Below are 27,876 nucleotides of genomic sequence, written 5' to 3'. Positions count from 1 at the left end.
TAATCCAATATCAGTATGAAGATGATGATTTTGTTATGGGGGTGGTGCTTGATAATTCCATGCAGTTTTTGCGTGCACCTTCCGTCGGCCAGGCTGGTAGACAAAGGACTCAGCATACAAGAGCAACTCAATACATTGGAGACATTTGCGCCATTGAATGAAGAGATCGAATACATCAAACATAAGGCTTATTCAAGCACTTTGATGTCAAAATTTCCTCACAGAATCACCAAAAGTCTTGTTGCTTACAAAAGATTACGAAACCTTCAAAAACTTCATCCCAGCAATCGTGAAGTTTTGATAAGCTGTAGCGAAGTTCCTCATGACTTGATGGATATGGTTACAGGAGTCAAGCCCTGGTCTCCAATATTCCACAATGATATTCACCTTCAAAACAGTATAATCACTGCATTGCAACGTTTACAAAGGAAAGACTTGGAAATATACAAAAGACTATGGATTCTGAGTGTACTCGACATACTTCAATCTTTATTGCCAAGAGGGGAGCTCAACCCAATCAGAGGAGATCCGAAAACAGGTAGTGTCTGCCGAGGAGGATTGGAGCTTTTTCTGTTGAAAGGTATGTTACATTCAAAGATTGTTCGACATAGGAAAAGCCAGTATTCATTTCATCTTCAGGACTTGACTACACACCTAGGGTCAAGAGTTTCTTAAACAGGAGGATAGAATTTTTTCCGGTAGATGGAGGTAAGTATCCTATCATGTCTCTGCTGGCGTCTCGCGAATCCCTTTGGAATGCGAGGAGCTGATACAACCACAACGATTTCAGCTGTGGCTGAAGCTCTGAAGCGAGTCGAATTGATTGCGGACATCAGAGGTTACCTTCGATACCCAGAAAGATCCACACCTACACTTAAAAATCTACACGACCAACTACTTCTCAATAGGTCTTTAGCCGAAGGAAACATTTTGGAGTCATTGATATCCCAATTACTGCAATTTAAGATTGTTGAAAACACAACACGTCAAGAAATGAGATTTATATATCAGATCATGGAACATCTGGAGCTCTTTTATCCAGACGCCAAGCAGTTTGCTGTCACAGAAGCTCTAGAGCGACTCGAGCTGATCATGAAAACTAAATACTACCGTCATGACTACCTAAGCCACCAAGAGACATACCCGGAAATGATAAAGGTATACAACACATTTATTCAAGTGGAATCTGTGGACAACGCAAAAATTGTGAAGGATTCTGCATTGCAAGTTTTGCAACACATCAGTCTTAAAGCCAAGGCGGAAGGAGATGTTGAATGGCTGTATCAAATATTGCAATATGTGGAGAGAGTATACCCAAATTCTCCAGATGTTGCTATCACAGAGAGTCTCGAGAGAGTTGAGTACATTATGAAGATTAGAGAGTACCTCAAAGATGCTGAAGAACACCGTCAAACACTTCAAGTCATGAGGTTTTACAACCACTTACTTCCAACAAGCTCCTTGGTCGACACGGAAATTGTCAATTCATTAGCATTGGAATGCATGCAGTACATGGTCCTCTTTAGTAATTCAGAACATGATTTGGAAGCTTTCAAATTTGTCAATTCAATATTAAGTTATCTGGAAAAGTTCCATGAATCTGCCAAACAACTTGTCAAATCTTGGTCATCAACCAATGAACTATTCAGAACAATCCAATTGGGGATCCAATGTCAAGTTGAATTAAAACCCCATCTTCTAACATACGCCAAGCAAAAAGATAAGGACCCATACATTATGCTCCTTCTCTCGCCTTTCAAAGGTCGGCATTTGGTAGATTCAGCTTATGTGAAACAATGTCTACATAAATTGAATATCAAAGACTCTGCACTTGCAGCTAGTGAAGAAGGAATATCTGGTCTAGATGTTTCAAAAGAGAAGTATTACAAAAATCAAGACTTTTTCATCAAAATGATGTACAAAGCAAGCCCTTATATTGAAGGCCTTGAAGAATACCTGAAAAGGCATGTGTGGAAGAATGGTAAGCATCTCTTCCCTTTTCAACACCAGAATCTGGTTCACCCATGCTAGAGATGATTCTATCTCGATACTGTGGAAGCCTTGTGCAGTAGAGCATGCATGTGCCTAGATATGCCTGCTTGAAATTTGTCCATCCACAATCAGTGTGGAACGGACATGAACTGGGAAAGGCCACTTAAACACAGGATTTTTTTTTGCAACATGACTGGATGACTGATGATTTTTTTCCTAATACATTTGTAGAAGCAAGTGGTCATTATAGGTTTGTATTGAGAGCTGCAGACAAAGATGAAACTTTTGGGGAAAACATAATCCGGGATGAAAATTATGCAGAATGTGCTATTTGCAAAAGTGAATTTGTGATGGGGGAAAACATTGTGAAATTGAAATGTGGCAATGTTCCCCACATGTTTCATAAAGATTGTTTAAATGTAGGTAGATTGATCCTCTTCTATAATCAATATCAGTATCACAGCAATCACAACATTTTACTGACTGAACTTTTATTCTTTATGGGTTCCCATTTTTCTGGGTGGGGATTTGATATACCAAAACAGGATTGGATTGCAAGATCCAAAGGTAGGATCTTTAAATGTCCTACATGTATGAAACCAACTAAATCAGCACTTACTCAAGGTCAGCAAATGTTGTGGGGGTCACCAGAAGCTAATTACAAACCTTCATAAGGCTAAGTTGACTGCTCAATTGTCATGCTATTGTTCCCTTTCAGTCTATTTTTACAAAATTTTCAGACCTTTTAGATAAGCTGCGAGCACATCACAAACACATGTGTGAGAGCTAGGTAGATGAAGCATCCATAGATCTGTGATTCTGATCAGTCTCATCTCCTTTTGTTTTTTTGTTTTCTTTTGTTTTCTTCTAATATGAGTTGTGTTCCCATTTTCTGGGGGTTCCTTTTCTCTGAAAGTGAGGCATAGCTTTTTGGAATAACATAGAAATTTATAATTTAGTGGGGTCGCTAGATAACTGCAATCACAAGGCTTTGTAAAAGCTGTCATCTGTGTATATCAACATTGTGGTGTACCACATATCCATTGGTTTCCCTTGGAAAGGCCCCAGATATGTCCCCAACTGAATGAAAAATGGCTGTGTCTGTAATGGCTCTGTCCCAGTTTGTGGAACATTAGATTCACACTTACCCCTTGCTGTAGACAGTAAACTACATTCTATAGCTTAACACCTGGTCTCCATCCCATATACTGGCCTCAACAGAATGGGACAGTCACTAAAATAATCAGGTGGTCTTCATTTGAATCTTTATTGGATAACCCCTAAGCCGTAAGCATTGTGTGATATAAGCTGAATCCATCACAAGCCTGCCTAAAAAATGCAAGAGAAGGTTCATGATGTAAGTATCCTTGTCCTCTTTCTGGGAGTATATTTGAAGATCAGGCTTTAATGCAGCTTGGCACTTCAATTCTTGATAAATCAGTCTGAATGATCCATTGTTCATTGACCAAGACACAACAAGCTGTCTGACAGATTCATGGAACATCTTCAGAAATTCTGATTTCTGACAAAAATGTTTGCCACCTTCATCTACAGCATTGTTGAGGACCGGGTTTTGCAGAGATCAAATTGTCAATGGATCAACAATCTCAGGTTCATATGTAGAGCTTGTTTGGAGTAATTTTCTTTGTTTCATGAATATTACCCTATGTTCATGGTCAAGTCCTGAATATGAAATGAGTACTTGCATTTCCTATCTAGAATGAATATGTGTCCCAACACATCCATAACAAGACCACTAGCCATGGAACAAAACCCTGTATCAGATTTGAGGTTTTATAAAGGGTGTGTTGATTGTGGTAAACCCATCAAAATATGATGTTTTATATCCAACAGAGTGTCATTACCGCTTTTACAAAACATTGCTTGACATTTTGATGCCCATCTCAGTGGACATTCTGACCTTGGAACTTATTTTGTAGATACATGTTCTCAAGGATTCATCTGCTTGAAATGTTTGTGTGTTCTCTCCTCAACTCCTCACTCAACAGCATAAAAAATGGACAGAATTCCTAGCTTTATCAAGCTGCCTTGGAATTATATTCAAGCTGCCCTGCTCATCATCAAGCATGAATGCCTGATTCTTATGAAATCACTGATAAGGTAAAGAGAAGATCAATCCATGTTATAGAAGTCAAAAAAATGGTCTGATCCATACACATTTCTACACATGCTTCTAATTTATCCTTGATCTTTCTCAATGTTGTAAATTTTCACTTGTGGCTGATGATTATTTTCAACCCATGATGTGTTTCTTCTACTTCTTGTTCACTTGAGTAATGACTTTTGATCTATTTTTTGTTGAAACACTCATACAATATCCATATCAAGTTGATTGATTTCTTCTTCTAAGAAATGCGATTCCTAATGGTGGGATCAAGCCATATGTATCAAATTGAAGATCACTATCCTTCACTATCCAACATCTTGAGACTCAGTGAGATCACAGAGACCAATCAGAATAGATGGTGTTTATGTAGTATGCTTATAACGAGAGAAGCATCTGTAAATGCACATAGCGAGGGTTCATCGGTCAACGCATACAACTGAAGTTCACTTGAGATCGCATTGGTTCACCGTTCCATCACTGAACGCTATAAACCAGTCAGTCCTCATCATTCATACTTTCATTCAAGAGTAAGTCACGAATCCGATATCACTCTTTCAAAAAAGCATCCAAGCCTTATACTGATCGATCCTCACCCGGCCCCCTTCTCAGTGCCAGCCAAGAAACCCACGAGCAAGAAACGTACGAAGGCTGAAAAGAAGAAATTACGAAAAGCACAAGTAAGAACCTACCTTGAAACCCTTCTCGTCGTACTAGAACTACTTTGATAATACTTGGAGCTTATACTTGGTTTGAACTCTTTTCAGCAAGCAGTCTTCTGTTGGTATTGTGAGAGAGAGTTTGAGGATGCCAAAGGTATGATCCTCCACTAAGCGACTTCGCATGTTTTGGATATTACTGACTCATAACTCGATTCAAAATACAGTCCTTCTCCAACACCAAAAAGCCAAACATTTCAGATGCCCAAATTGTCCCAGACGTCTCAATACCGCCGGTGGACTTGCTGTCCATATCGATCAAGTACATAAATTACCCACAGATAGGTATCAGCATTTCCATATGTCTCCTGCATTGTCAGCCGGAATTGATCGCTCATTTTCTTCAGGATCGAAAATGCTTTACCTGGTCGCGATACATTCGATGTCGAGATTTATGGTATGGAAGGTGTACCAGCCAACGACTTGGCTGATTGGAAACGTCGCAAGGCCGAAGCTATGGGAGTCGATCCCGAAACTCATAAACGAAAACGTCCAAAGATTTTCCTCGGTGTTTTGACTTCTGAAGATCTCAAGGCTCAACTACAACAGCATCGCGCTTTAATGAACGGGATATCGAATACAGCACCTGTTCGACCTCCCGTTCTCCCATACGGTGTTCCACCACCTGCTCTTGGGGGACCACCTTCGGCATCAGTTCCACCTCCTGGACTCTTCACATCTGGTTCCGCCCCTATGCCTCCACCAGGATTTCCAATGATGCCTCCTCCTGGCTCTCTTCCGTTCCCACCTCCAGGAATGGGAATGCCGCCAATGCCACACGGCCTTCTTCCCCCTGGCTTGCCTTTCCCCCCTCCACCAGGGATGCTACCGGCAGGTATGCCACCACCACCTGGCATGATGCCGCTTCCAGGAATACCGTAAGCAATCATTGGTATCCACTTTGCTAAGTCTTGGCTGATCTGATCTTTTGCTACCCTACTTAGCATGAACCCTGGCACACCCGGCCTGATGGGTAACCCACCTCCATTTGCACCACCAGGAGGTCCACCACCACCCGGCGTGTTAAGCACGCCCCTTGCTCCTCCCCCTGGACCCCCAGCTGCCACGCCTAGCCAAGCTGCACCAGCCCCTGTTGTACCACCTACTCCAGTCCAACCTTATAAAGTTGAAAGCAGTCAAGTCACACCCAAAGCTGGACAACTATTGATGTATGGAGATACGGATGTCTCAATAGTAAGTTGTCTGCTCGTCTTTATGTCTTCTTTAAGCTTGTAACCCGAGTTTTGTCTGATTTCATCGATGGCATTACATTTGTTCTCCTCTTTGATAATTTTTAGGAAGAGAAACGTGCTCGCCAACCACGTTATCAGGCTCCGATTGCTGTTCCAGATATGAGATTAGGTCTTTCGCGTTGAATACGGGTACATGTTGTAGTTTACGGAATCGTCTTGAAAAAAAAAGTATTTCCAGTCCAATGATGATCTCACAAATATATAGGACATATCCGTCGATCGATATTTGCATCATTAAGCTCGACTGATTGACTCCCTAGAGACAGTGAAACCCTGTACTTTGAATTGAACAAGAGCTTTATGTGGTGCAGCATGTCAGAAGAGACAAGCTTTATGGTCTTCATCGATCGAACATGTATCACAACTTGGCGTAACTATCTTAAATAATATCGCCCCAAGAAGGATAAAAAATTCCAATATTCTAACGGGAGAGATTTATAATTGGATATTTTGTTGATGCATCCCAGAAATGGTGTTGTAAGTATGATACCTGTGCATATCAAGCTCGTGTATTATTCTTAGCGTCAAAGGCGCAGTTGACCATAGACTTTGTTACTTGGAAACGATCATTACAATCGACCATTAAGCGCTCCAGATTGCCATGATCTTTCAAGTCAGAACTATCGCATGTCTTGGCTCGATTGGCGCGCTCTGCATGGTTCTTGATCAGATCTGCGTTATAATTTATCTTGGCGCTCATTATTCCTTCAGATCTGGTCTACTGAAATTCAACGTATTGATTCGATTTTAGTTCACGTATAGTCTAACTAATTCGATATGATGTTTATCAACTTTAGAATTTGGATGCTTGAACAGATGATAGACTCATCACACACTTCGTTTGTCCACAACATCGATTTTGATCAAAGGAAGAAATTTCAAGTTTACATATACAGAGAAAAAAGGAATTATCAAAAAGAATGAACAAGAAAATTGAACCAAAAAAGAACGTAAAAAGAAAAAAAGACATTCAAGTAATGCAAAAGAAAACAAGAAGATAAGGTTTTTTTCGATCGATCATTCAAGGACTTTCACTGAAATCTCCTTCCTTTTTGTTTGTTTTGTGGTGTATCACATACATTTAATAAAGAAAGGATTAATCAAAAAAAACAATAAAGTAGAATAATGAAAGATTGTAGAAAACAAAGTATAAACAACTTTTGTTAAACAGAGAAGTAAATAAAAAGAAGAAAGAGAGAAAGAGGCTTGGTAAAATTGTTCGAAAAAAATGTCAAAATGCTTATGGAGAGTTAAGAAAAATGATTGGTAAAAGTTTGATGATGATTGGATAAGAAGAGAAAAAGAAGAGATGAAGGAGAAGGAGTTCAAAGGATTAGTCTCCCAGATCTAAAGACACAACGACAATCACGCAAATACGTATGTACTACTAACACTGAGACTATTCAAAAAAAGAGTATTTACAAGGAACAAAATCAAGTGGTAAAGGTCTCAACTTTAGAACAGTGAAAGTAAAAAATCTACATATTCAAAAACGGCGCTTCTCATCATAAGTGCTAAACAAACGAACTAAAACACCTTCGAGGACAAAAAAGGATTACCAATTAGAGAGATGAACAGAAAGATATAGAAGCTAATCAATGCCTCAAATCAACAGGGTGGAAGAGACTAGCGGCAGCGATCCGTTGGATATCGATCTTAGCCTTCGGGGTGACGGGCCGACGTTGATCTGCTGTTTTAGGGCGATAGTTAAATCGATTTCCCATCGTATTAGGCGTTTCCCGAGTGGGTTGAGGAGCAAGACCGAACACAGGCGTGATGATAGGTCGAGTAGGTAGAGGTGGTGCAAACGGATCAGCGGTGACCGGGCGGCGGAGATGTTCACTGGTCTTGGGTCGACGAAGACTGCGTCGAGGATCACCAGTAGCTTGAGCAGTGTTTGGTCTCAGTCGACTGGAAGAGGCGGGCGAGATGGTTTTGAAGAAATGTGCTTGTGCTCGCGAGAGCTCGTCATCATTCTGCGTGCCTGCGCTAGTCTTGTTTGATTTAGGTGTCTGAGGAGATGGGACGAGCTCGCAGTTTGAAGAATTAGAGCTTGGTGGATAACGTGGCGAGGTACCAATGAGACGTGTAGACGAGTCTGACCGATCTCGACGTTGGTGGCCCATGAGTGACTTGCCGCGAGGTCGTGGCTTAGGCCTACCATCGGCATCCAAAGCCAGTGCTAAAGTCTTTGAACCCATGTTCTTCATGATGGCATTCATTAGAGTTGGCTTGCGAGCATGGCTGGGATCAAGGATCTCAGGCGAACAGGCAAAAGTGATAGGAATGAAAGCCTAAGCAGGGAGGGAGATTAGGTAAGTGGATGAATGGAACTCGGCGCGAAGCTATTGAAAGGACTTACTCTTTCACCAGCCATGGGCTTTCCCATCAAACTCTTACGATCTTCAACCTCGTAGACTAGTCTCCAGATCCACTTTCCTCCTTTACCCTCAGTATCCTCAACCACGTACTTTCCTGGTGTTTTCATATCAAGGCTTGCCTGACGACTAAGAAAGTCTCGACGGCCAGCTGCATTCCGTGAACTCTTACCCTCGAGGAGAGCATAAGCTTCTTCGTAATCAGGTGCTACAACCTTACGAAGAGCAGGAAGTTGTTGGAAGGTGGTGTAATGAAACGGATAACCAACGCGTTGGGTGGTAAAGTACAACAGGTCATCCTCGGGGTTATAACGATCGAATGTGAAGATGGGGGCGATTTCACGGAAACCTTCTTGATCAAACCAAATTTGAAGTGTTCGAAAAAGTTCGCCAACTGGTAGATCTGAACTGTCGTGGTCTTGAGAAGTAGGAAATGCATACTGAGACACATTAGAGTCCGTTCTAGGTTGTTGAAAACTAACAGCTGTAGACGGGTTTGAATAGAATGAAGGAGAGACAGTTGAAGGGTGTAAGACTTGTTGGCACATAGTGCTGGATGACGAAGGAGAAATGCACTCTAAAGATGGACGTTGAACGAGGGTGATGATGTTGTGATTAGTCAAGGCCGTGCGAGCGCTTTCTATATCAAGCTCGCGCGAATTCTCCTGCGGAAACGGGACAACGCGCAAGGGGGCGTGTGGTGGTGATCCGCGACGTTGGTCTAAGCCCGTTGGGACGCTAATCTTGAGATGAGGGATAGGTGTCGATTTCTGGTATGATTGTGCTAGATGAAAATCAGTGGGGCCGTTGAACTCCGTATGCGTATGGACAAGTGCATCTGGAGGACAAGGTGGGTCAATCAATTGAACGGACACGCCACTTTTTTCTCCTTGAGCTGGCCAACGATATTCGTTACCAAAGAGCTTTCGCTGTTTCGGTTTGAATTTGGTTCGCGGGGTGTCAGCAGAATCTGAGGACTTCTTAGGGGAAGCTTGTGTCGGAGTACGATCAGTAGGTGGCGTCGAGATCAAAGTCGGGATGATTGTTTTGAGCGGGGAGGGAGGCAAGATAGGTTGCTGGTCTATGTGACAGATGTCGATTGGGGCAAGTAGTGTGTTGAGGGTCTCGATTGGAGTTTCTTCTGTGCAGTCTGAACTTCCGTAGTACGCGCTGATGCTGAATGCACTTGATTCACTGTTTTCGCGTTCGTGTCCAATTGGGTTGCTATGACCACCAGGCTGCGAGGCTGCGAAGGTTCCGTCAGAGGGTGTTGGAGGCTCAGTATAAAAGCTAGAAGCAGTGGATCCTGTGGTCAATCCAGAGTAGGTTGACAACCGTCGCAAGGAGCCTTCAGAGTCGGTGGTAGATGTGGAAGATGTAGACAAATTTCGAGACACGCGAGCACACTCGCTGTTCGCTTCAACGACTACTGAAGAAAGCCCAAAACAAAATAGGGTACGAATCAAAATAAGTTAAGTACTCGTTCAACACGGCGGTGCAGTCACTGATTATGTAAACTGATCAAAGCTTTCTTCAAATGGTTGTGATAGGATCCCAGGTCCGCCAAATGAAATTGACGGGGAAAGAATCATGCAGGATAATATCGTGCGTTTGATTGATTGCATTTGCAATGCTACATGTACAATGCCCAGCCTGGTAAATGGTAAAGTCTGAGGACATGGAATACACATATGTATAACCGATAAAAAAGAAATGGCAAAAAGGAAGGCGATGAAGGTGAAGAGTAAAATGAAATGAAAGGATAGAAAGGATCTTCGGAGAGAAGAAAGTGGCGTGTACTGACAATGTGATGAGCTGGAATCGGTAAGAATTTGGTTTGACTTGGGCGTAGGATCCAAGTGGTCAAAACCTAATCCGACAGCTTCAGATCCAGAACTCGACCGCTTGTTGACGAAAAAGATCGGGATCGATACTACTGATAATGTTCGAGTTAGCCCACGAATGGTGGTGTCGGCCTCATCGACGGATTCATTATGAAGCGATTGATCGTCAGATGCACTGTTCCGACTGATTGAGCGTTGATGGTATTGAGGAGGAGATCCTCCAAAGATACTGCAGGAGGTTGAAAAGACTGAACGAGGCAGTGATTGTGTTGATTGTGGAGTTGAATGAACACTGGTGGGCATATCTTGAGCCTCAGGTGGGGTTGTCATCTGATGCATGCTAAAGCATTCTGGGGGCGATGACATCAACAGATCCATTGTGGATAAAGTGTAAAAGATAGGAATCCTGGGAAGGATATGACAGAGTGAATGATTAAGTTGACCACACTGACAAAAGGTTAACTGATAGTAATGACTGGAAGCAAGAATGAGAATGATGATAGAATGTCCAAACTGATGAAAAATGCTGAGGCGCACTGAGGGTTGAATTGATGAAATGACTGAGATGAGTTTACTTTGGAAAGAAATGAGACGAAGAACAAGAAGGAAAAAGGTAAGACAGAAGGAACTGAAGGCGATGAGGCCTTTAATTCAAGTTGTAGTCCACCTGATACATACTCACAACCGCCCTGGAATGCAATAATGATAGGAAGAAAGCAATCCGAAAAAAAAACTTCGATAGTCATATCAAGCTTTCCTGCGGGTGCCTCCGAATAGAAAACTTGCCATCTTCATCAGATCATCAATCAACAGGACCTTGAAACTTCGTCCTCCAACAATTAAATTGTGTTGTCAAACCTATCAAAACTATCAATTTTGTGATTATTTTTATATCGTCCATTGCTTCGCATCGGTACGGAAGGTAAATCAGAAACCGCTATCTGGGCCAAAACAAAGAGTATGAGTTGATGATCATTAGTCTTAGCGGCCAACCCGAATAGTAGATGACTGTCATTCCTTGCTCCGGTATTCGATGAAGATATGGCAGTATGGAAAGGTCAAAAAAACATCAGATCACTCAAATGGCTTGGTCCGGATTGCCATACAAACCGGTTCTGAATGTAAGCTCCCTATCCACTAAAAATCAGGGCAATCTAGTCGTAAATGGACTGTCCAGCTCAGGGCCATTCTCCATTCTCCGTCTCGCAATGTAGGGAAATTATACCCCAGCATTGCAACACTCGTCTTACTCGAAGCGAATAGGTTTGCGTCGTCGGCGTCAATTCCTCGAAAGCTTTGGCCATGTATCAGAGACCGCGTAAAAACAATTGGGATGTCATGGTTCTGCCTGGAATGATGAGAAGACAGGCATTCCCAAGAGCTCTTTTGATCTCAGAGTCAGATGACACAAAGACTTCTCGCACTCATTTGAGTTGATAAAATCACACACACTGCTCATCTCACCGGTGCTTAAATAGAAATGGCCAAGCCCCGCGTGGGTTGCGACTGATGATGATAATTTTGTCTTCGAGAAGTATGGAATTGGATTCTATAACTTCAACATTCTCCACAGCTTGTTCAGAATCCAATGTCACATTAACAGATTCACAAGTGATGTAAGAGCATTAACAGGATACCAATTGCGATGCTCGATCAGCTAAGCCTCAGGCAGCAATCTTTGTTTATGTTTGGAAAGGTACACATGTATATACTCATGTTTGAAGGATCTTCAAACTAATTTGAGAAGAGCTTCATCAAAAATAGTAGCATTAGAAGAGTGAGCAGATTGGGTGCAACAAGAGATGGAACTGATTCACCAATCTGCGAAGAAAAGATTTGAATGAAAATAATATTATGATTACCATAAATGAACTGAACTTTGAATAAAAGATGAGATAAGACATATGGATTTTATCATCTTTGAGCACCTAGAGGTGTGTTTACCAGATGAGCTTTCTAAAGATACTTTGTAAAGTGAGAAACATGTTTGACAGCTTTTGTAGCTGGTTGTTTCTTTACATGATTTTTTTCCATACATTTTTTGGATCAAGTTTTTTTTAAATAAAATCAATGTTTTTGTAAGGATTATTGCCTCACATGTGAGATTGAACGTCTTTGGTGATGGATCCATATCAAGTTGTTTGAAAATGGGGAAGGAATTTATATTTTTGAAAAGTATTTGATGAGGATGGATATTGAAATGATATGACTTTTCACAGCTTTAGAGAAACATTGTTTGTGACATATCTGGTGGCATCATTATAAATTGGTACAATCAAGATTGACTAGTTCTGGGCTGATATCTACTGTGTAGTTGCTGTTGACAACTAAGTATTTGGCACATTCAGTAGATTTGAGGTCATATCAGATGATGAATCTGTGAATAGAATCTGGTATATGGTGGCATGAGAGATATGTTTAATCATACTAGAGACAAAGAATGCCATCATGGGTGCAGCCATTCTGGTTGGATTCATAAAGCACAAGCCCAGGGTGGTTTCAGTGTGAGATCATTCAGGTTGAATAGGCCCATCCTGCAGTGGACAAAGAAAAATGATTGTTTGGTTACTTGCCCACAGAAAAATGTGCCATTATCACAGAAACCAGACACAGGCCTACCATGATCCAAAGATGTAGGGGTTTGGATTAGCAATTCCAGCCCTCAGGGCAGTTACAAACTCACTATACTCCAGAGTGGTGATATCAGCTACTGCATCCAGCACTTTGAACCATTTTGAGTTCAAAAAATGAGCAGTTGTTGTCTGGGACTGAGGTCAATATCTCCAATGGTACTACTGGATCCTATGTAAGCAGTGTAGGCTTGTTGGAAATTTTCCATATGATTGATAAGAGAGTTTGATCCTTGTATATAGAAGTCCAAACAAAACACATCTTAACAGCATCTGGTGGGCAGGAGTTTGTGGAGAATGGTGTTTTGGATTTTTGATCAACTGAACAGCTATCAGGGTCTTTATATTCTGATTCCAGATGACCAGGCTGGCTATACTGTGTCTGTAAGTGATTCTTTGATTCTGATGATTATTCCAAAGATAGGTCTTGAGTAATTCTAGCAGCTATTTGGTGATGTCTACTACCATAAGTCAATGAAGGCATATCAATGAGTGAGGAAGCCATTTGAGGAACAAATAATCCTAAGATGAGAGTTCCACTTGTGAAGGGATTCTGACTGGGCTGCTTTGAAGTAATCATGGGGTGATTCTTGTGCTGATGATGGTGATAAGACAGGTGGATGTCCAAGTGAAGGATTCAAATCTCAAAATCATTCACTATAATAAGTCAAGATAATTGTAAACTGTGCAATTAACTATCAGCATGACTCCTTCTGAGCTCCTTGGGTATGCCAACCTGAGCTTCAACCTGAGAGAAGTAACATAAACGAAAAAAGAGGGAGTGTATAACTTTAAGGAAGAAATCTGGCAGAGGTAAAGTAGAGAATCAGTACCTAGCAGGCACAGAGATAATAAAGAGTTTAGCTTGTAAGTAAAAAGCTCAACATGACCTGATGGAAAGATTGATAGTCTTGGAAGTGAACACCAATGTAGGTAAATCAAATAATCAATGTTGGTACAGAAAAGTCTTGAAAAATGCACTCTTTTTCTTGATAGGTGAGGAGAAAGAAAGCAAGCCTTGCAACAGATATACAAGATTGAAATAGTAAACAAAAAATGACACACAGCCAAAAAACATCATAGAATGGAAAAACAACTTTTAATAAGATCATGGGTTCACAACTTGTTTCCCTTGATCCCCATACTGAGGTCATGCTACAGGCAGGACTCAATCAATTGATATTTTCTTTTTGGTAAGAATCAGTGACCACTGTAAAGTTGCAACATATCCACATTCAAGATTGAGATAGAGTCTAGACACAGTAGTATACTGGAGAGTGATCACCAAAAATATTAATTTTTTGCCAGAATGATTTGAGGCAAAAGAGTTTGGTCAGTCTTGAGGGAAAATCAAAAACCAGACAATTGAAAGACAATTGGAAGTGAAGACTGTCCAACATCACTTTATGGGTGGCTAAACATGTGTCTGCCAAAACATAGGCTGCATGTGGGCAGCGAGACCATAAGGCTACAGACAACTCCTGGACCTAAGATTGCTCAACCTCATTTCCAAGATCCCTTTGTGCTATGTAAAAGGTATTCAACTTACACAGGAACATTTCCTTTTGTTTATTCATACAAAGAAACCATGACTTCCTTTCATAAACTTTGACCTCCACATTGATCATCTTACAATGTTTAAGAAAGGGCTGATGAATGACCAGATGCTTGGCTTCAAAGGAAACCTTTCTATTCTCCTGTTCATCAATTTGATTGACACTTTTAAGATTTACATATGCCCCTTGACCAAGAATCTGAAGTGTATTTTCAATATCTAAAACTTGATCACATTATTTGAAGTAGGACTGGTGATCTGCAATTTGATACATAGGGATAAGATCTTTAGCTGTGCTACATATTAAGATTGCTAGTGTGAAAGGATTGGTATCTGATGACTGTGAGTGATGAGTCTTAGAACAATGGGCAATGTTAGAGTGACTCTGATTTGAGTGGTGATGGTTGTTAGAGAAGCTCATGGGCCAATCCTAAAAAGGGAGAGTGTTAAACCCTTTTGCTGAGTTGAATTGAAATTTTCATTTTCATCAGATCAACAGACTTTCTTGATTTTCTTTTTTCAATCTTCAACCATTCGATTTCTACTCAACCCTTAAACAATTCAAACCAAACTTTTTATATTTGTGTATATCTTGTCCTTCATTCTTTTACAGCTTAGTGTTTATCAACCCAACTTTAATCTTTCAAACCGAACCGTTTATTAAAAAGAAATCAAGTTCAAGACTATCAAAGGCTTCTTTATCAACAAATCAATCATCAAGATCATCATACTTTATTCATTGGAATGTCAAACTTTCAACTTCATCCAGATATCCTTCAAGGTTCAAACGAAGTTTTGCCTCCTAAAGCCATCTTTGACGCGCTTCAAGAATTTTTCGTGGGTCAAGTTTCACGAACTGATCTGATTAATGCTTGGAAAGTTTCATATACTCAAGCACTTCGGGACGGAAATCAAGAACCAAAGGATGGAGAAATAGTGAGTTCTTTTCCGTGATTTGCTTGATGGTTTCGTTTTACAATCCTAACACCTTACTGATTTCTGAACCAATTCTTTATAGATTCAAGAGTCTATAAACTATTTATTAGATACGGCTGGAAAACAAGATGATCATTTGAAAAATAACTCAGAACCAATTTTAACAAAACCTCATGAAGAAAAAGCGGTCCGGTTTGATGAATTACCATTTCATCCTTCTGAAACACCTAAGAAACTTGATCATCAACCCAAACCTATGCAAACGAATTTTTCTAAAGAGCCAGTTGCGACCGACCAGATCGATCGAAAAGGCAAGAAACGAGTGCTACATATAGATTGTAGTGACGATGATAATGATAATGATGAGGTTCCTTGTGTGCTTTCGGTTGCGTCTACCTCTAAGATTAAGAAACATAGACGATCCCTCGATAAAGACAATCAAGCGGGTGGATCTGGTCAGTTGTCTTCCCTTTCACTCTAAAGCTCTGTAAAGTATGAAATCTGATGGGATCTCTGTCTTTTCGGCATTCTGATGACAAAGACGGTTTACCAATCGCTAGTACTTCTACTTCCAACACTCCACTCAAACCCAAGGTTCTAACCCAGACCGAAATCATTACCAAGATTCATGAAATTATACCTGATGTGGAACCTAAATTTGCTATTCAACTTTACCATTCTCAACCTGCGAATGTAGAAAGCACCGAACAACGTATACTTCATGTAGTTAATCATATACTTGAACAACCTAGTTATCCAAAAGATACATCCGAGACACTTAATCAAACTCAATCTTCTTCTGATGTTGAGAAAGAAGAAGAAGCCAAAGAAAAAGAAACCAAAGATGAGATGACAAAATTATATGAATCAGGTCTTGAAAGATGGACCAAATCAGTTCGAGAGAATCCAACTTATCTAACTCAAGCCGTCGCTATCAAGATCTTATCTCAATACTTTCCATTCATCCCCGTTAGTTTTCTTAAACAAACTCTTTCAGAAAAATCACATCTGGCACCTACATGGATTTATTTAGAAACCGAACTTGGTAAACCGGAAGAAGAACGAATGATCCCTTTAAACAAATCAAAACGAACCTTACCACGTCATGATATTTGGCGTGATCCGGCTCAAGCTGGTGTTGAATTTCAAGCTGAATTTGATTGGCTTATGGCTCGTGCTGCTCATCTTTCTCAAACTAGAGCTGAAGAAGAGAGAGAAAAGGCTTTAGAAGCATCGGAAGAATCGAGAGGTCTTTTACTTGAATGTCAGTGTTGTTATGACAACTTTAGATTCGTTAGGGTCAGTCCTCTTGATGTGTTTCTATCGAATCTTTTTTAACAGTTTTGATTAACCTTGATATCTTTTTGGATATGATGGATTACCTAGATGATTCAATGTCCAGAAGGACATTTATTTTGTAACGATTGTGTCAAAAGAAATGCGGATGTTCAAATCGGTAGTAATAAAGCTGATATCAGATGTATGGATACATCAGATTGTCCATCGATCTTTTCCAAAGCTGAACTTTCGAAAGTCTTAAACCTACAAATGTTAAAAAGGCTAGAACAAATCGAATTAGAAGCAAGTCTTGATCAAGCTAATATCGAAGGATTAGAGAAATGTCCGTTTTGTGTATGGGCTGTGATTATTGAGAATCCATCTGAACGGGTCTTTCGATGTGGAAATCAGGTTGGTGTGAAACGTTCTTTGATATCTTCAATTTATTTGGAGTTGGCCGTTGGGTTTGATTGACCTTGTGGTTTTGAACAGAAATGCTTGAAAGAAACATGTAGACAGTGTAAAAAAGCAAGTCATATTCCTAAAACCTGTGAAGAAGTGAGGATAGAAGATGCGAAGATCAATTCGATTCATGTGCTAGCAGAAGCGGTAAGTGATCACATCATCTGGAAACTTCACATGTGCTTAATTTATTGACTTTTTTTGATTTGGGGTTTTGGTTCAGATGACAGACGCATTGATTAGGAAATGTCCAAAGTGTCGTCAATGCTTTGTAAAGGAAAGTGGATGTAATAAGATGTTGGTTAAATCTGATTCAAATTTTTATAGAAGCACTTCTTTGACTGATATGTGTTCATGTTTGATTGATTAATCTTCAAAACAGGCGATGTATGCATTGTCAAACACTATCGTGCTACGTATGTCAACAGATTGTGACTGGATACGACGTAAGTGATAATCTCTCGACACATTGGCTCAGTTCAATCAGATTTCTAAAAGATTTGAATTGCCTGAATTGGTTTATGGCGAAATAGCACTTCATGAACGCTGGACCTAATCTACAAGGAATGACACCTGATCCCAAAGCGAAATGTCCATTATGGGATGATACACAAACTCGACATGATAAAGAGATCGAAGATGCATTGAGAGTGGCCAACCAAAAGTTAAACCAATCTACTTCTACTAATCCAGAAGGAGTGTTGAGTAAAGCGGAGTTAGAAGCACTTCGTCGTGATCCTGTACCACGTGCTGTAGGTGATAATCTTTTTTCAATCAAGTTTTTCTTCATTCATCAGTTCTTCTTTTACCTGTACTTCATCTAAGATATGATGAATCTAAGAGCTGATGTATATTTTCCTTTACCTGATGATCTTGTTAATCCATTCGTCTAATTCCATCTAATCTATTTGAACATTGTCAATGACAGCCAACAGGACATCATCATGGGATGCCTCCGGATGTTTTACATCAAGCAGCATGGGCAGGTGCAAGAGCAGGTTAGGATTTTCTTTTTGACTCCTTTCTTTTTTCTCTTTTTTTGGGGAGATTTGATGAAGACTTGGATTCAAGATTTATAAAAGAAAATCTGTTTTTTTTGTAATAGAATTGGTTATTTTTTTCTTGACTTGAAACTTGGTTGAAATTTACTGACTTTTGAATATGATTTTTTTTGCCTACCAAATCTTATTCTTACTTTTGTTTTTTTTGGATCATCAAATCATTGATTTGGCTAATGGAAAATTTTATAACGTGATGGGGCTTTTGTTTGTTACACTGATTTTGATTTTTCATAGATCCCATGATTGCTTATGAGATGAGAGTAGAAAGGGAAAGACTTAGGACAGAAAGAGCAAGAGATGAAGCATTAAGAATGCATATTGAATTAATGACTCGTCGTAGGAATCAAAGAAAAAGAGATATTTAGTTTTGAGGGGGTGGGAGAGGGGAGTGGATTTTTGATCTGTTTTTTTGGGTTTTGTTTTGTTGGTTGGGTTCGGGTTGTGGTGTTAGAGATGATGTTTTGTTATTTTTTAATTGATATTTATTTAGATTTGCATATATGAGTATTATATGATTTGTGGAAATCAAAAGGTTTGATTGACCATAATGAGGTGGTTGAAGTTGAGATGTGAAAGTGATGAAGATCAGTATTGAGAATGAATGAATGAATGGTTGATTAATGACTTTCATGGTTAGTCAGCTTGTTGTGAATTTTCAAGTTTAAACTGAGAAGCCACGACCAAATACAACTCAATACAGTTTTCTAATTTACTTTGGTTACTTTCCTTCAGTTGATTGCTTGTTGACCCAATTGTATGCAGTTTTGAATTTCTCATTTCGATTTCCTGTTGACCAACTCATCAACTCATCAACTCACCAAACCACTCAGCATGGATCATCAAACTGCAAATTATGATAATTCAATCAAACTGACATTCTTAACTCTTAATTGTTGGTAAGCTAATCGAAAAAAACTCAATCTACTTCAAAGAGACAATCACTGATTCAGATTGATACTTTATAGGGGATTAAAATATGTTTCATCACATCGATTAGAAAGAATTCATGCGATTGGAGATTTCTTAGCACATTCTTCTACCAATCATTCTAGAAACCCATCTATCAATTCACTTGAAGCTTTTTCTGATTTACAACCTACTAATAATTTGAAATCTGTTTCAACTATTAATAATAATACAAATCATCATCCAATCGAATCTAATCATCAACATCATCATCATCATCATCATCGATCTAATTCTAATTCAACTAAGATTCTCATTGATGATAAAACTGGTTTATATGATGTAGTGGCTTTACAAGAGTTATGGGTTTATCATGATTTTTGTGTTATTAGAGATCGAGCTAAAGAAGGTGGATTGATTTATAGTAAATGGTTTCATAGGTAAACAAATCACTCCTTTAATTCTAAAGCTTGATTCTTCTTTTTGTTTTGTAAACACGAATCATCTTTTTTTGTGAAAAAAAACTTAATCTTCTTTTATATTCGATAATCTTCTTGAAATCTTTAGTGCTGCTTTAGGTGCTGGTCTGGCGATCCTTTCTAGATATCCGATTATCGAAAGTCATTTTTATGCATACGCTTTGAATGGTCATGCATTACATTTTATTGAAGGGGATTTCTTTGTGGGTAAAGCGGTTGGTAGTTGTTTGTTAGATGTACCTTTGGTAGGTCAAGTCGAAGTCTTTTCAACACATGTAAGTTTTTGTTTTGGTTCAAACGTTTCAACTCTTTTCAAAACACTTATCTTGATTTTTTGGGGGGTTTTCTTATTCTTAGCTTTATGCTCCTCATGATGTACCTGCACCTGAATGGAAACGTGCTCATCGAACTGCTCAAGCATGGGAACTTGGAAAACTGGCCAAGGCTTCTGCTGAACGCGGTAGGACAGTATTTGTTGTAAGCACTCATCGATCCCCTTAACTCATCCTACTTCATCTGAGCCCTGATGATCTTACTTTTTCTTTTCGGTCTTAGTGCGGTGACTTGAACTCGGTACCGTCTTCATTACCTATCACTATCTTACAAGCTCATGGTCAACTACGAGACTCTTGGCAATCCTCACATCCTACTAATCTTTCATGTATCACTAACAACGAAGCAAGTTATCGAAATGCGATTAAAGAAGAAGGTATCACATGTGATTCGTTGATCAATACCTTTACGGCTTCTAAAAACGCAGCGAATAGAGGAGCCAAAGGGTTTGGGAAACGATTAGATTATATTTTATTTAGACCGGCAGCTAAACGGATCACTCAACGAGACAAACATGGTAGATGTCAAACTGAGTTTATAGATGATCAAGTCATCAATTGTGATGATTGCCATGTGACTTTAACCGATCCGATTCCAGTGTTTGGTTACTCTTATTCAGATCATTTCGCTTTACAAGCTACGTTTACGATTTATCCTAATTCGATGGAATCGATACTTGAAAATCAATTAAATCATGATTCATCATCGACTTCGACTTCTACTAAACTTAATTTGAATCATACATCACCTCCACCTACTTTAACAACCGAACATTTAAATAATTCGTTATCTGCTTTAATGACCAAGTATAGATCATCCGAAAGATCATCAAGTTTTCAATTATGTTTGTTTGGGATTTGTTTGGTCTTGGTACCTGGAATTTCAATTGCTGCAAGTTTTCAACCTTTAAGTTTTTTGAATTGGATCTTCACTTTATTGAGTGTTTTGATTGGAGGTTTTGGGATGACAATGTTGTATACGGGTTTCTTGGGTGGCAATTGGGAAAGAAGTTCGATTAAGGAAGTGTGTGAGGAAATGCAATTCGAGTTGGAAAGGTTAAGGAAGACTGATCAGAGGAAAGATTTGTTTGATCAGAGGAAAGATTTGTTTGATGAGAGGAATTGTGGTGTTGGGAATGGGAATTCGAATGGGAATTCGATTGGGAATGGGAATGGGATTCTTAATAAGTAAAGCCGATTTGACTTTTCTATTGTTTTTGATTTTTAAAAAAACATTCGTGTAGCATTTCTTACTTTAACTTTTTTTTTCTTTCCTTTTTCATTTTTCATTCTTCATCTTTCATCTTCATTTTTCATCTTCGTTTTCGTTTTCGTTTTTTTTTGGTCATTAAGAAAAATTAAAGTCTTATGATTCATGTTGATGATTTGATTTTAAAGCATTACGAAAAGAAAAAACACTAAATGAAGAAAACGTTTTAAAGGATTAGTAGTACATAATTTTTATCATACAAAGTTGAAGAGAAAGATGATTATATATATATATATGTTTTTTTTCTTTTTTTTTGATATTGATTGGGCCCCTTATTTGAATGGGTTTTTCTTTTTTTTATTTTCTTTTTTTGTTTGGCTTGCTTTTCTTCTTCTTCTTCTTTTTCTTATCTCTTGTTGTTTTGATTTAAACTATTTTTTTTGCTCTGAACTAAAATAAAATAAAACAATTAAAAATTAAAAAATCAAAGATTATCAACTTTTTTTCTCATTTTTTTTATTTTCATCTTCACCAAATTCAGAAAGTTTAAAGACTAGTTGAATGTGTAAGAAAATTGTCAAAAAACTCAAAGGTTGTAAAGATGAAAAGTTCAAATGGGTAAAATCATCAATCCTTTCTTGTGTGAATCTTTCTTCAAGTGTGTAGTGGGTGAAATCAAATGGTTGTAATTCATACCAAGGTATCATACATTTGTAAACGATTACTAGAGCTTGAGTCTTGACACTTGAAGTTGTGGGGTTGAGCAGCCGATCAAAGTTTTGGTCTGGAATACTTTCATCGTAGGAAAAAGATGATAAATTTATACCAAGACATGATTTTTTTACAAGTTTCTGGATATCTCTCATCTAAGACATGATTTTTTTTACAAGTTTCTGGATATCTCTCATCTATTCATCAGAGAAATCCTTGTATACATATTTATTTGGAAAGAAATCATAATGTTTCAGGGTTATTCTTGAAATTGATTTCCATTTATAAAAACATGACGTTTATTTATGTTGTGGATTTGGAACAGGTTATGAAAGTTTAGGAGAAGTACTTTATAATATGCAGAGGACAAGAGGTCTTTGGACTGTCAACTGAGATTGAGTTGATTGGGAAGTGAAGGATTGAAAAAAGATTGTGATGACTTTAATGTGAAGTTTGCACAAAGGGGTCTGGATTCTGGAATATGACTCAGCGGGGCCAAATGGATAACCGTTCGAGTATTCACAGCGTTTGTGAGAACCAATGGCATTTTTTCGATATACATCAACGACTTGGTTCCACGCACTATACACATACTTTATTGTTTTTCCTTTATTAGAGGTTATAATGTGATCACATTTTTGGTTGTAAGACCTCGGTGCAGTTATACCAAGCGATATCTTAATGGCTGATAAATTCCTGAACTAAGCAAAGGCAGCTCTCGAGGAGCTGGCTGTATCTTGCACTGAAGACAAAGAACCATTAATTTTGAGGAGTATACAAAGTTGGATAATAATGAAGAGGTCAGGGATCTTGCAAGCCCATTCCAACTTTCAAAGGCTCTTCCACTACACAGAAAGTAGCATAGTTGAGCCTTGAATGATAGATTCCCACCTTCATTGCTTGGAAAGATTGATATAGGATATAAAAGCGTCAAATTTCTTCAAAAAGTCAATAAGTGAAGTGAAAAAATGAGAAACAAAATGAAATAGGTGGTGAGGGTAGAGTAGAAATGTTTGAGACTGTTCAGTTTAGAGTCTTTGATGAGGTAATCTCTTTATAACACTAGGCTTGATTTCCTTTGGGGTGGAGGGGGCTCACAATCACAAAATCACAACTTTCAAATGATAGGTTAGAGATCAAAAACGAAAACAAAACAAACAAAAACTTTGAAGGTGTCAAAAACTCGAATAAAAAGGGCCTTCACATCAATTAGCTTTCAACTAAGGACAATTTGGTCCGTTTCCACACCTCAATTGGCTACTTGCGGTGATTTCAAAGTTAGGCTGGGTACCTATAGCAAATGCATTGGAAGAGAGACATTGACCGGATCCAGATGCAGTAGCTCCTTGCCAATTCGGTGGTAACAACCTCTGATTAGAGGTTACATATCCCTTGAGTGTGTTCCCCTCACAGATGGCCTAGAAATTCAGATCATTGATATGATGGTCAAGGTCTAAAGCTGAGATGAGTGATTGACATTGTAATCAAAACCTTACTGTGTTTGGATTTGTTGCGGAGTTACTGGGGTTAGGACAATATGTTCTGTCCGCACACGTCAAAGGTCCAGTTGAGGTGATTGCAAAGTTGGGCTGAGTACCTAAAGCAAATGCTTTTGAAGAGAGACATTGGCCAGATCCAGACGCAGTAACTCCTTGCCACATCGGTGGTAACAACCTCTGATTAGGGGTTACATATCCCTTGAGTAAGGCACCTTGACAGATTGCCTGAAATCGAGATGATCATATGAATTAAGTGGAGTCATTCTGGTCAACAGACGAAGCTAAGATAGGAGATTTTGATTGGACTCAGAAACTTACTCGACCCTGAGATTGGACTTGAGTCACAAGGAGTACAACAATACCGACGGCTGCCCACACAAGATTCTTCACTTGTAAGGAGAATGTCATGATGTTGGATGTCGAGGAGTGCTCTGAAGATGATGGAATCGATGAACTGTGATGCGGAACAGAGATAGAAAGCAGGCGAAACGTAATATAAAATCAAGGAAATGGAGAAAATAAAGAAAGCCTCAATATGGATTTCAAACTCAATGGACTTGAAAGCAGTACACAACGACAAGAAGATCAGATGTGGATTTTTTTACCTGAATCAATGATCAAAGATAATGTAAAGCAATGATAATAAGGATTTGATAATTTGTCAAATTTGATTGAAGGAGGAAACAGACCACTAATCAGGCTGAGAGGATAAACCAGAGACGAATAAACTAATGAAGAGAAGAAACACTAGATGCAAATGAAGCCTACTCTTTTAAAGACCTAGAAACTCTGTCACTGCAGTGCCAGTGATCGTGGCTGTGAAAACTTCGTCCTGCTCAACGCCTCCGATCCCACTCTCCAAGTAATCAGTAGTAGAAAATGATACTAAACTTGACGAGGTCTGGAATATCTTACCACCAATAATTCCTTTCTACTCCCACGAAACCGAATTTCGAATCATCAAAAACCTTCATCAACAATCGATGAAACCTATTATCAATTGTTTCTTAACGTAGCTCTTGTCAATGCTCCTCGGAGGCGAGGAATTCACCGCTTGGATTGATTAAACCTTGTGACGGTGGCGATGTTAGAGGGAGAAGAAGTGAATCTCCGTGTGATCAATGTAGAGCAAATCATTGTGAAAGTACCTTGACGGATCTTTATGTTTCATTCATAGCATTGGCATTCTTGCTCGCTCGGAGCTCAGCATAGCTCTCGAATCTCAGGATGAGTGAGGATATCTCCGTCCGGAGGGGGCCGGGGGGGGTGGCGGCTTGCGACTCCGAAGAGACCACACAGAGCTCGCCCTTGAATTTAAATGTCCAATTTTTCCATGTGGTCTTTGGAGCTTGAAGTAGGCAGAGGGTATTGTTATAAAGGGAATGGGGGTGACACATCGTCAAAGGTAAGCCCCACGACAAAGATGGCCAGATTGGCGATGTAACGACGTGCTTCTACTGAAAGTGACCAGTCTAAACAGCTGTTCAACTTGTTTTCATTTTTTCCATTGTTTGTCAAAATCGATTTATTTATCTTGAAGCAGTTCCGCAAAATATCAATAGGGGCTCTCAAACCTGACCCGGTTTGAAAAAACCCAGTTGACCCAGTTGAGTTTTTGGCTGGGAGCTGTCAATAAATGTCAAATTTATATACAAAGTTACTGCCAAAAAGTCAACTGGGTCAGGACCCTGGAAAGCTCCTGGAGAACAAACCGTCCTGAGGGGGTTTTCGGATACCGGTGTTTTGTGAAGTCATGTCACATGGTACCAGAGATGTGACAGGTGCAAAAGATGCGCCTCAACGAGGGCTATCAGATGGTACACATGTCTGACCCTGAACATGACTGGTGGCTTGGGAAATGTGTGATTTGTAACTTTTGCCCCCCCAGACCGACGAAAATCCATACCGGCTCGGGTCGGGTACTTACATACGGATATCTCGGTGATTACACGTGGTACAGAACTGAAAGTATATGTAATCGAGAGCCCTGATCAAGGCGCTTCTCCTACCACCGAGAAATCCATGTTAACCCACCTCTCCTCGGGGCAAATAGTGAAAGTGTGAGGGCCGGGGCCGGAATGGATCGAGGACGGTTTGTTCTCCAGGAGCTTTCCGGGGTCCTACTGGGTCAACTGGGTTTTTGAAAACCGGGTCAGGTTTGAGAGCCCCTAATATCCAGGAAATTCAAAATTTCAAAATTTCAAAATTTCAAAAATTCATCACTGAAAATCTTTCACCCATCTTATTATCCTAATTATCAAGAGATACATATCACACAATGATTATATATATACCATTCAGATATCAATGAAAAGCTTATGTATTAGAGTTGAAGTGATGTGGAAGTCTTTGAAGAAATATTTGTAAGTAGATCTCATGAGAGTCTTATCTGAGTTAATCTTCAAACAAAACACAATAATTCTTGTAGTCGAATTCACAAAATTTACTGAGATTAACTGGTGATGTTATCATGTTTTAATCTTATGTCCATTATTTTCTACTCGCAGGTTTTTTTTGGTTATCTTACCATAGAAAAATTGAGTTGAAGGGAAATGCGCTATTTTGTAACATTTTCTGGAGTTGGTTTATTGATTTTCTTCACACAAAGAAAGACTTGGCGAGTGTGTTTTGCTTTGAGGATATTGTGTGTCATTCCAGATCCGCATTTTGTGGGATCAAGAACCGCTACACCTAGCTACTCTGACTCCTGACTGGTTAAGGTACCGTTAAGTACACGTATGGGTTTTATCTCTTAAGTTTTGAGATTATGGTTAAATACTAAGTCCAAGTTTTAATTTTGGTCATCTCATTCGATTTTGAACATCTTCATCTTCATTTTCTACTTCTCAATATCTTCATTCACCAAGCTCCACAAGACCACTGACCTATGAACCATGCTCGAAATTCAATCTCTATACATCAAATCTTATGAAATAGTAACTGAAAATAAAAAAACATTTGTCAGAGTAAGTCAAACTGTCATTCAATTCCAAAGTCAACGCCATCACTTACATCATTTCCTATCTTAGTACCCAATCGAGATCACCACGAGGTTGAAGGCTTATATAGTCAAACGTCGATATTCTGAATTCGAACAATTACGACTAGAATTATCAGCCGAACTTGAAAAGGCTCCACAACTTGATCGAGGAAGTTCTTCAACACTTCTTTTACCACCTTTACCACCTAAAACTAGAGGTGTCTTTGGTTATCTCACTGGATCTGGTTCTATTCCTGATCCAAGTAAACTTTTGGAACGTCAACAATCACTTGAACGTTGGTTAAAGTCGATTATCATTAACAAAGATTTTAGGACCGTTATTGCTCAGAGTCCTTCCTTGAGTCGATTTTTGGATTATGAGCGACCTCAAACGTCTTCGACTTCAACTGGTACTATTCAATCAGAAGAATCGAACCGTTTCACCCCTCAGACTTGGCTTATTGAGCATAACGATCTCAAGGCTGGGATCAGAGAAATTTATTCCTTACTTGAGGAGAGAAATCAACTCATTCAACGAAGACTTTCGAACCCAGGTGGATCATCTGCAAGTTCAGAGTTACGAGAATCAAATCGATTAAGTGTGGAGGCAAAACGTCAATTAGTCTCTGTTACTGCTCGGGTAGGGGATTTGCTTAAAAGTCTTCAACAGTTTTCAGCACCGAATAACGGGACCAAGATGAATGGGAAAAAGGTTTTGGCAAGTGTGAGCCAAGGAGAACTTGAAAGAAGATCCAAGTTGGTGACTAGCTTACAAGATGATTGTGAGAAGCTTTCTAAACTCACTGTCTTTGCTAGAACCCAAGCGGGTGTGGCATCACGTGGCCGAGTTGAAGTACCAATCGAAAACTCTGAGCAACGTAACGAATTATTAGGAGTAAATGGAACAGGAAGAGGACCACCTACAACAAGAGTATTAGGAGGAGGAGGAGGTCGAACAGGAGTAGCAGAAGAAACAGCTGTGACACGTGGATTAGATAATCGAGCTTTAATGGATTATCAAGTACATACAAAGATTGTAGAAGAACAAGATACGAAATTGAAATCCTTAACTGAAATCTTACAAAGACAAAAGATGATTGGTATGTTGATTAATAATGAGTTGATGGAACAAAATGAAATCTTGGATGAATTTGGAAATGAAATTGATTCTACTACTAAGAAATTGAATGAAGCTAAAAAGAAAATGAACAGATTAGGTGCATGATCAAATTGGTCTTTTATTCATCATGATGGAGTTTTTCTTTTATTGATTTTTATTGATTTTGGATATGCTTAATGATTGTAACTTTTTTTTATCTTTGATACTCTTTCTTTTTAATACTAATCGTAACTGCATATTGACCTGTTTCTTTTTTCAAGTTTTTGATTTAATTTTCACTTTTTACTTTTTATCATTTTGGAATATATCAATGTATCTATTCAAACTCTTTGATTATCTCTTATACATTAGATCTCTTTTTCAATTTGTTTTTTTTGGTAATGTACATTTTCATTTATTGAGTATT

General features: G+C 39.1%; 7 protein-coding genes across 7 annotated transcripts; 5 read left to right on the top strand and 2 right to left on the bottom strand.

The window, feature by feature from the left end:
• Positions 1-15: 15 nt before the first annotated feature.
• Positions 16-2,782, top strand: MELLADRAFT_107777 (uncharacterized protein; the record flags this gene model as incomplete). The annotated part of the gene is made up of 6 exons (XM_007411554.1): positions 16-580; positions 640-708; positions 791-1,981; positions 2,224-2,411; positions 2,538-2,616; positions 2,733-2,782. 6 exons carry the CDS (start codon positions 16-18, stop codon positions 2,780-2,782), a joined length of 2,142 nt encoding a protein of 713 aa, XP_007411616.1.
• Positions 2,783-4,630: 1,848 nt separating this feature from the next.
• Positions 4,631-6,633, top strand: MELLADRAFT_72190 (uncharacterized protein; the record flags this gene model as incomplete). Its single annotated transcript, XM_007411555.1, has 7 exons — positions 4,631-4,647; positions 4,730-4,797; positions 4,885-4,933; positions 5,004-5,121; positions 5,184-5,714; positions 5,781-6,030; positions 6,135-6,633. Coding segments are annotated over 7 exons (1,095 nt in total).
• Positions 6,634-7,684: 1,051 nt separating this feature from the next.
• On the bottom strand, positions 7,685-10,689 carry MELLADRAFT_88192 (uncharacterized protein; the record flags this gene model as incomplete). Its single annotated transcript, XM_007411415.1, has 3 exons — positions 7,685-8,383; positions 8,452-9,896; positions 10,272-10,689. 3 exons carry the CDS (start codon positions 10,687-10,689, stop codon positions 7,685-7,687), a joined length of 2,562 nt encoding a protein of 853 aa, XP_007411477.1.
• A 5,808-nt stretch (positions 10,690-16,497) lies between these two features.
• On the top strand, positions 16,498-18,777 carry MELLADRAFT_48878 (uncharacterized protein; the record flags this gene model as incomplete). The annotated part of the gene is made up of 8 exons (XM_007411556.1): positions 16,498-16,731; positions 16,819-17,121; positions 17,203-17,319; positions 17,396-17,469; positions 17,555-17,618; positions 17,706-17,924; positions 18,101-18,170; positions 18,468-18,777. 8 exons carry the CDS (start codon positions 16,498-16,500, stop codon positions 18,596-18,598), a joined length of 1,212 nt encoding a protein of 403 aa, XP_007411618.1.
• Positions 18,778-19,475: 698 nt separating this feature from the next.
• MELLADRAFT_36888 (uncharacterized protein) lies at positions 19,476-21,142 on the top strand (the record flags this gene model as incomplete). Its single annotated transcript, XM_007411557.1, has 4 exons — positions 19,476-19,579; positions 19,707-19,893; positions 19,976-20,095; positions 20,174-21,142. Coding segments are annotated over 4 exons (1,380 nt in total), but the record flags the coding sequence as incomplete, so codon positions are not given.
• A 1,949-nt stretch (positions 21,143-23,091) lies between these two features.
• Positions 23,092-23,778, bottom strand: MELLADRAFT_107772 (uncharacterized protein; the record flags this gene model as incomplete). The annotated part of the gene is made up of 3 exons (XM_007411414.1): positions 23,092-23,289; positions 23,368-23,595; positions 23,689-23,778. 3 exons carry the CDS (start codon positions 23,776-23,778, stop codon positions 23,092-23,094), a joined length of 516 nt encoding a protein of 171 aa, XP_007411476.1.
• A 3,495-nt stretch (positions 23,779-27,273) lies between these two features.
• Positions 27,274-27,876, top strand: MELLADRAFT_56459 (uncharacterized protein; the record flags this gene model as incomplete). The annotated part of the gene is made up of 1 exon (XM_007411558.1): positions 27,274-27,876. One exon carries the CDS (start codon positions 27,360-27,362, stop codon positions 27,573-27,575), a length of 216 nt encoding a protein of 71 aa, XP_007411620.1.

The sequence above is a fragment of the Melampsora larici-populina genome, assembly GCF_000204055.1.
Source record: "Melampsora larici-populina 98AG31 unplaced genomic scaffold MELLAscaffold_25, whole genome shotgun sequence".
Lineage (NCBI taxonomy): Eukaryota > Fungi > Basidiomycota > Pucciniomycetes > Pucciniales > Melampsoraceae > Melampsora > Melampsora laricis-populina.
This window is presented reverse-complemented; position numbering and strand designations above follow the sequence as displayed.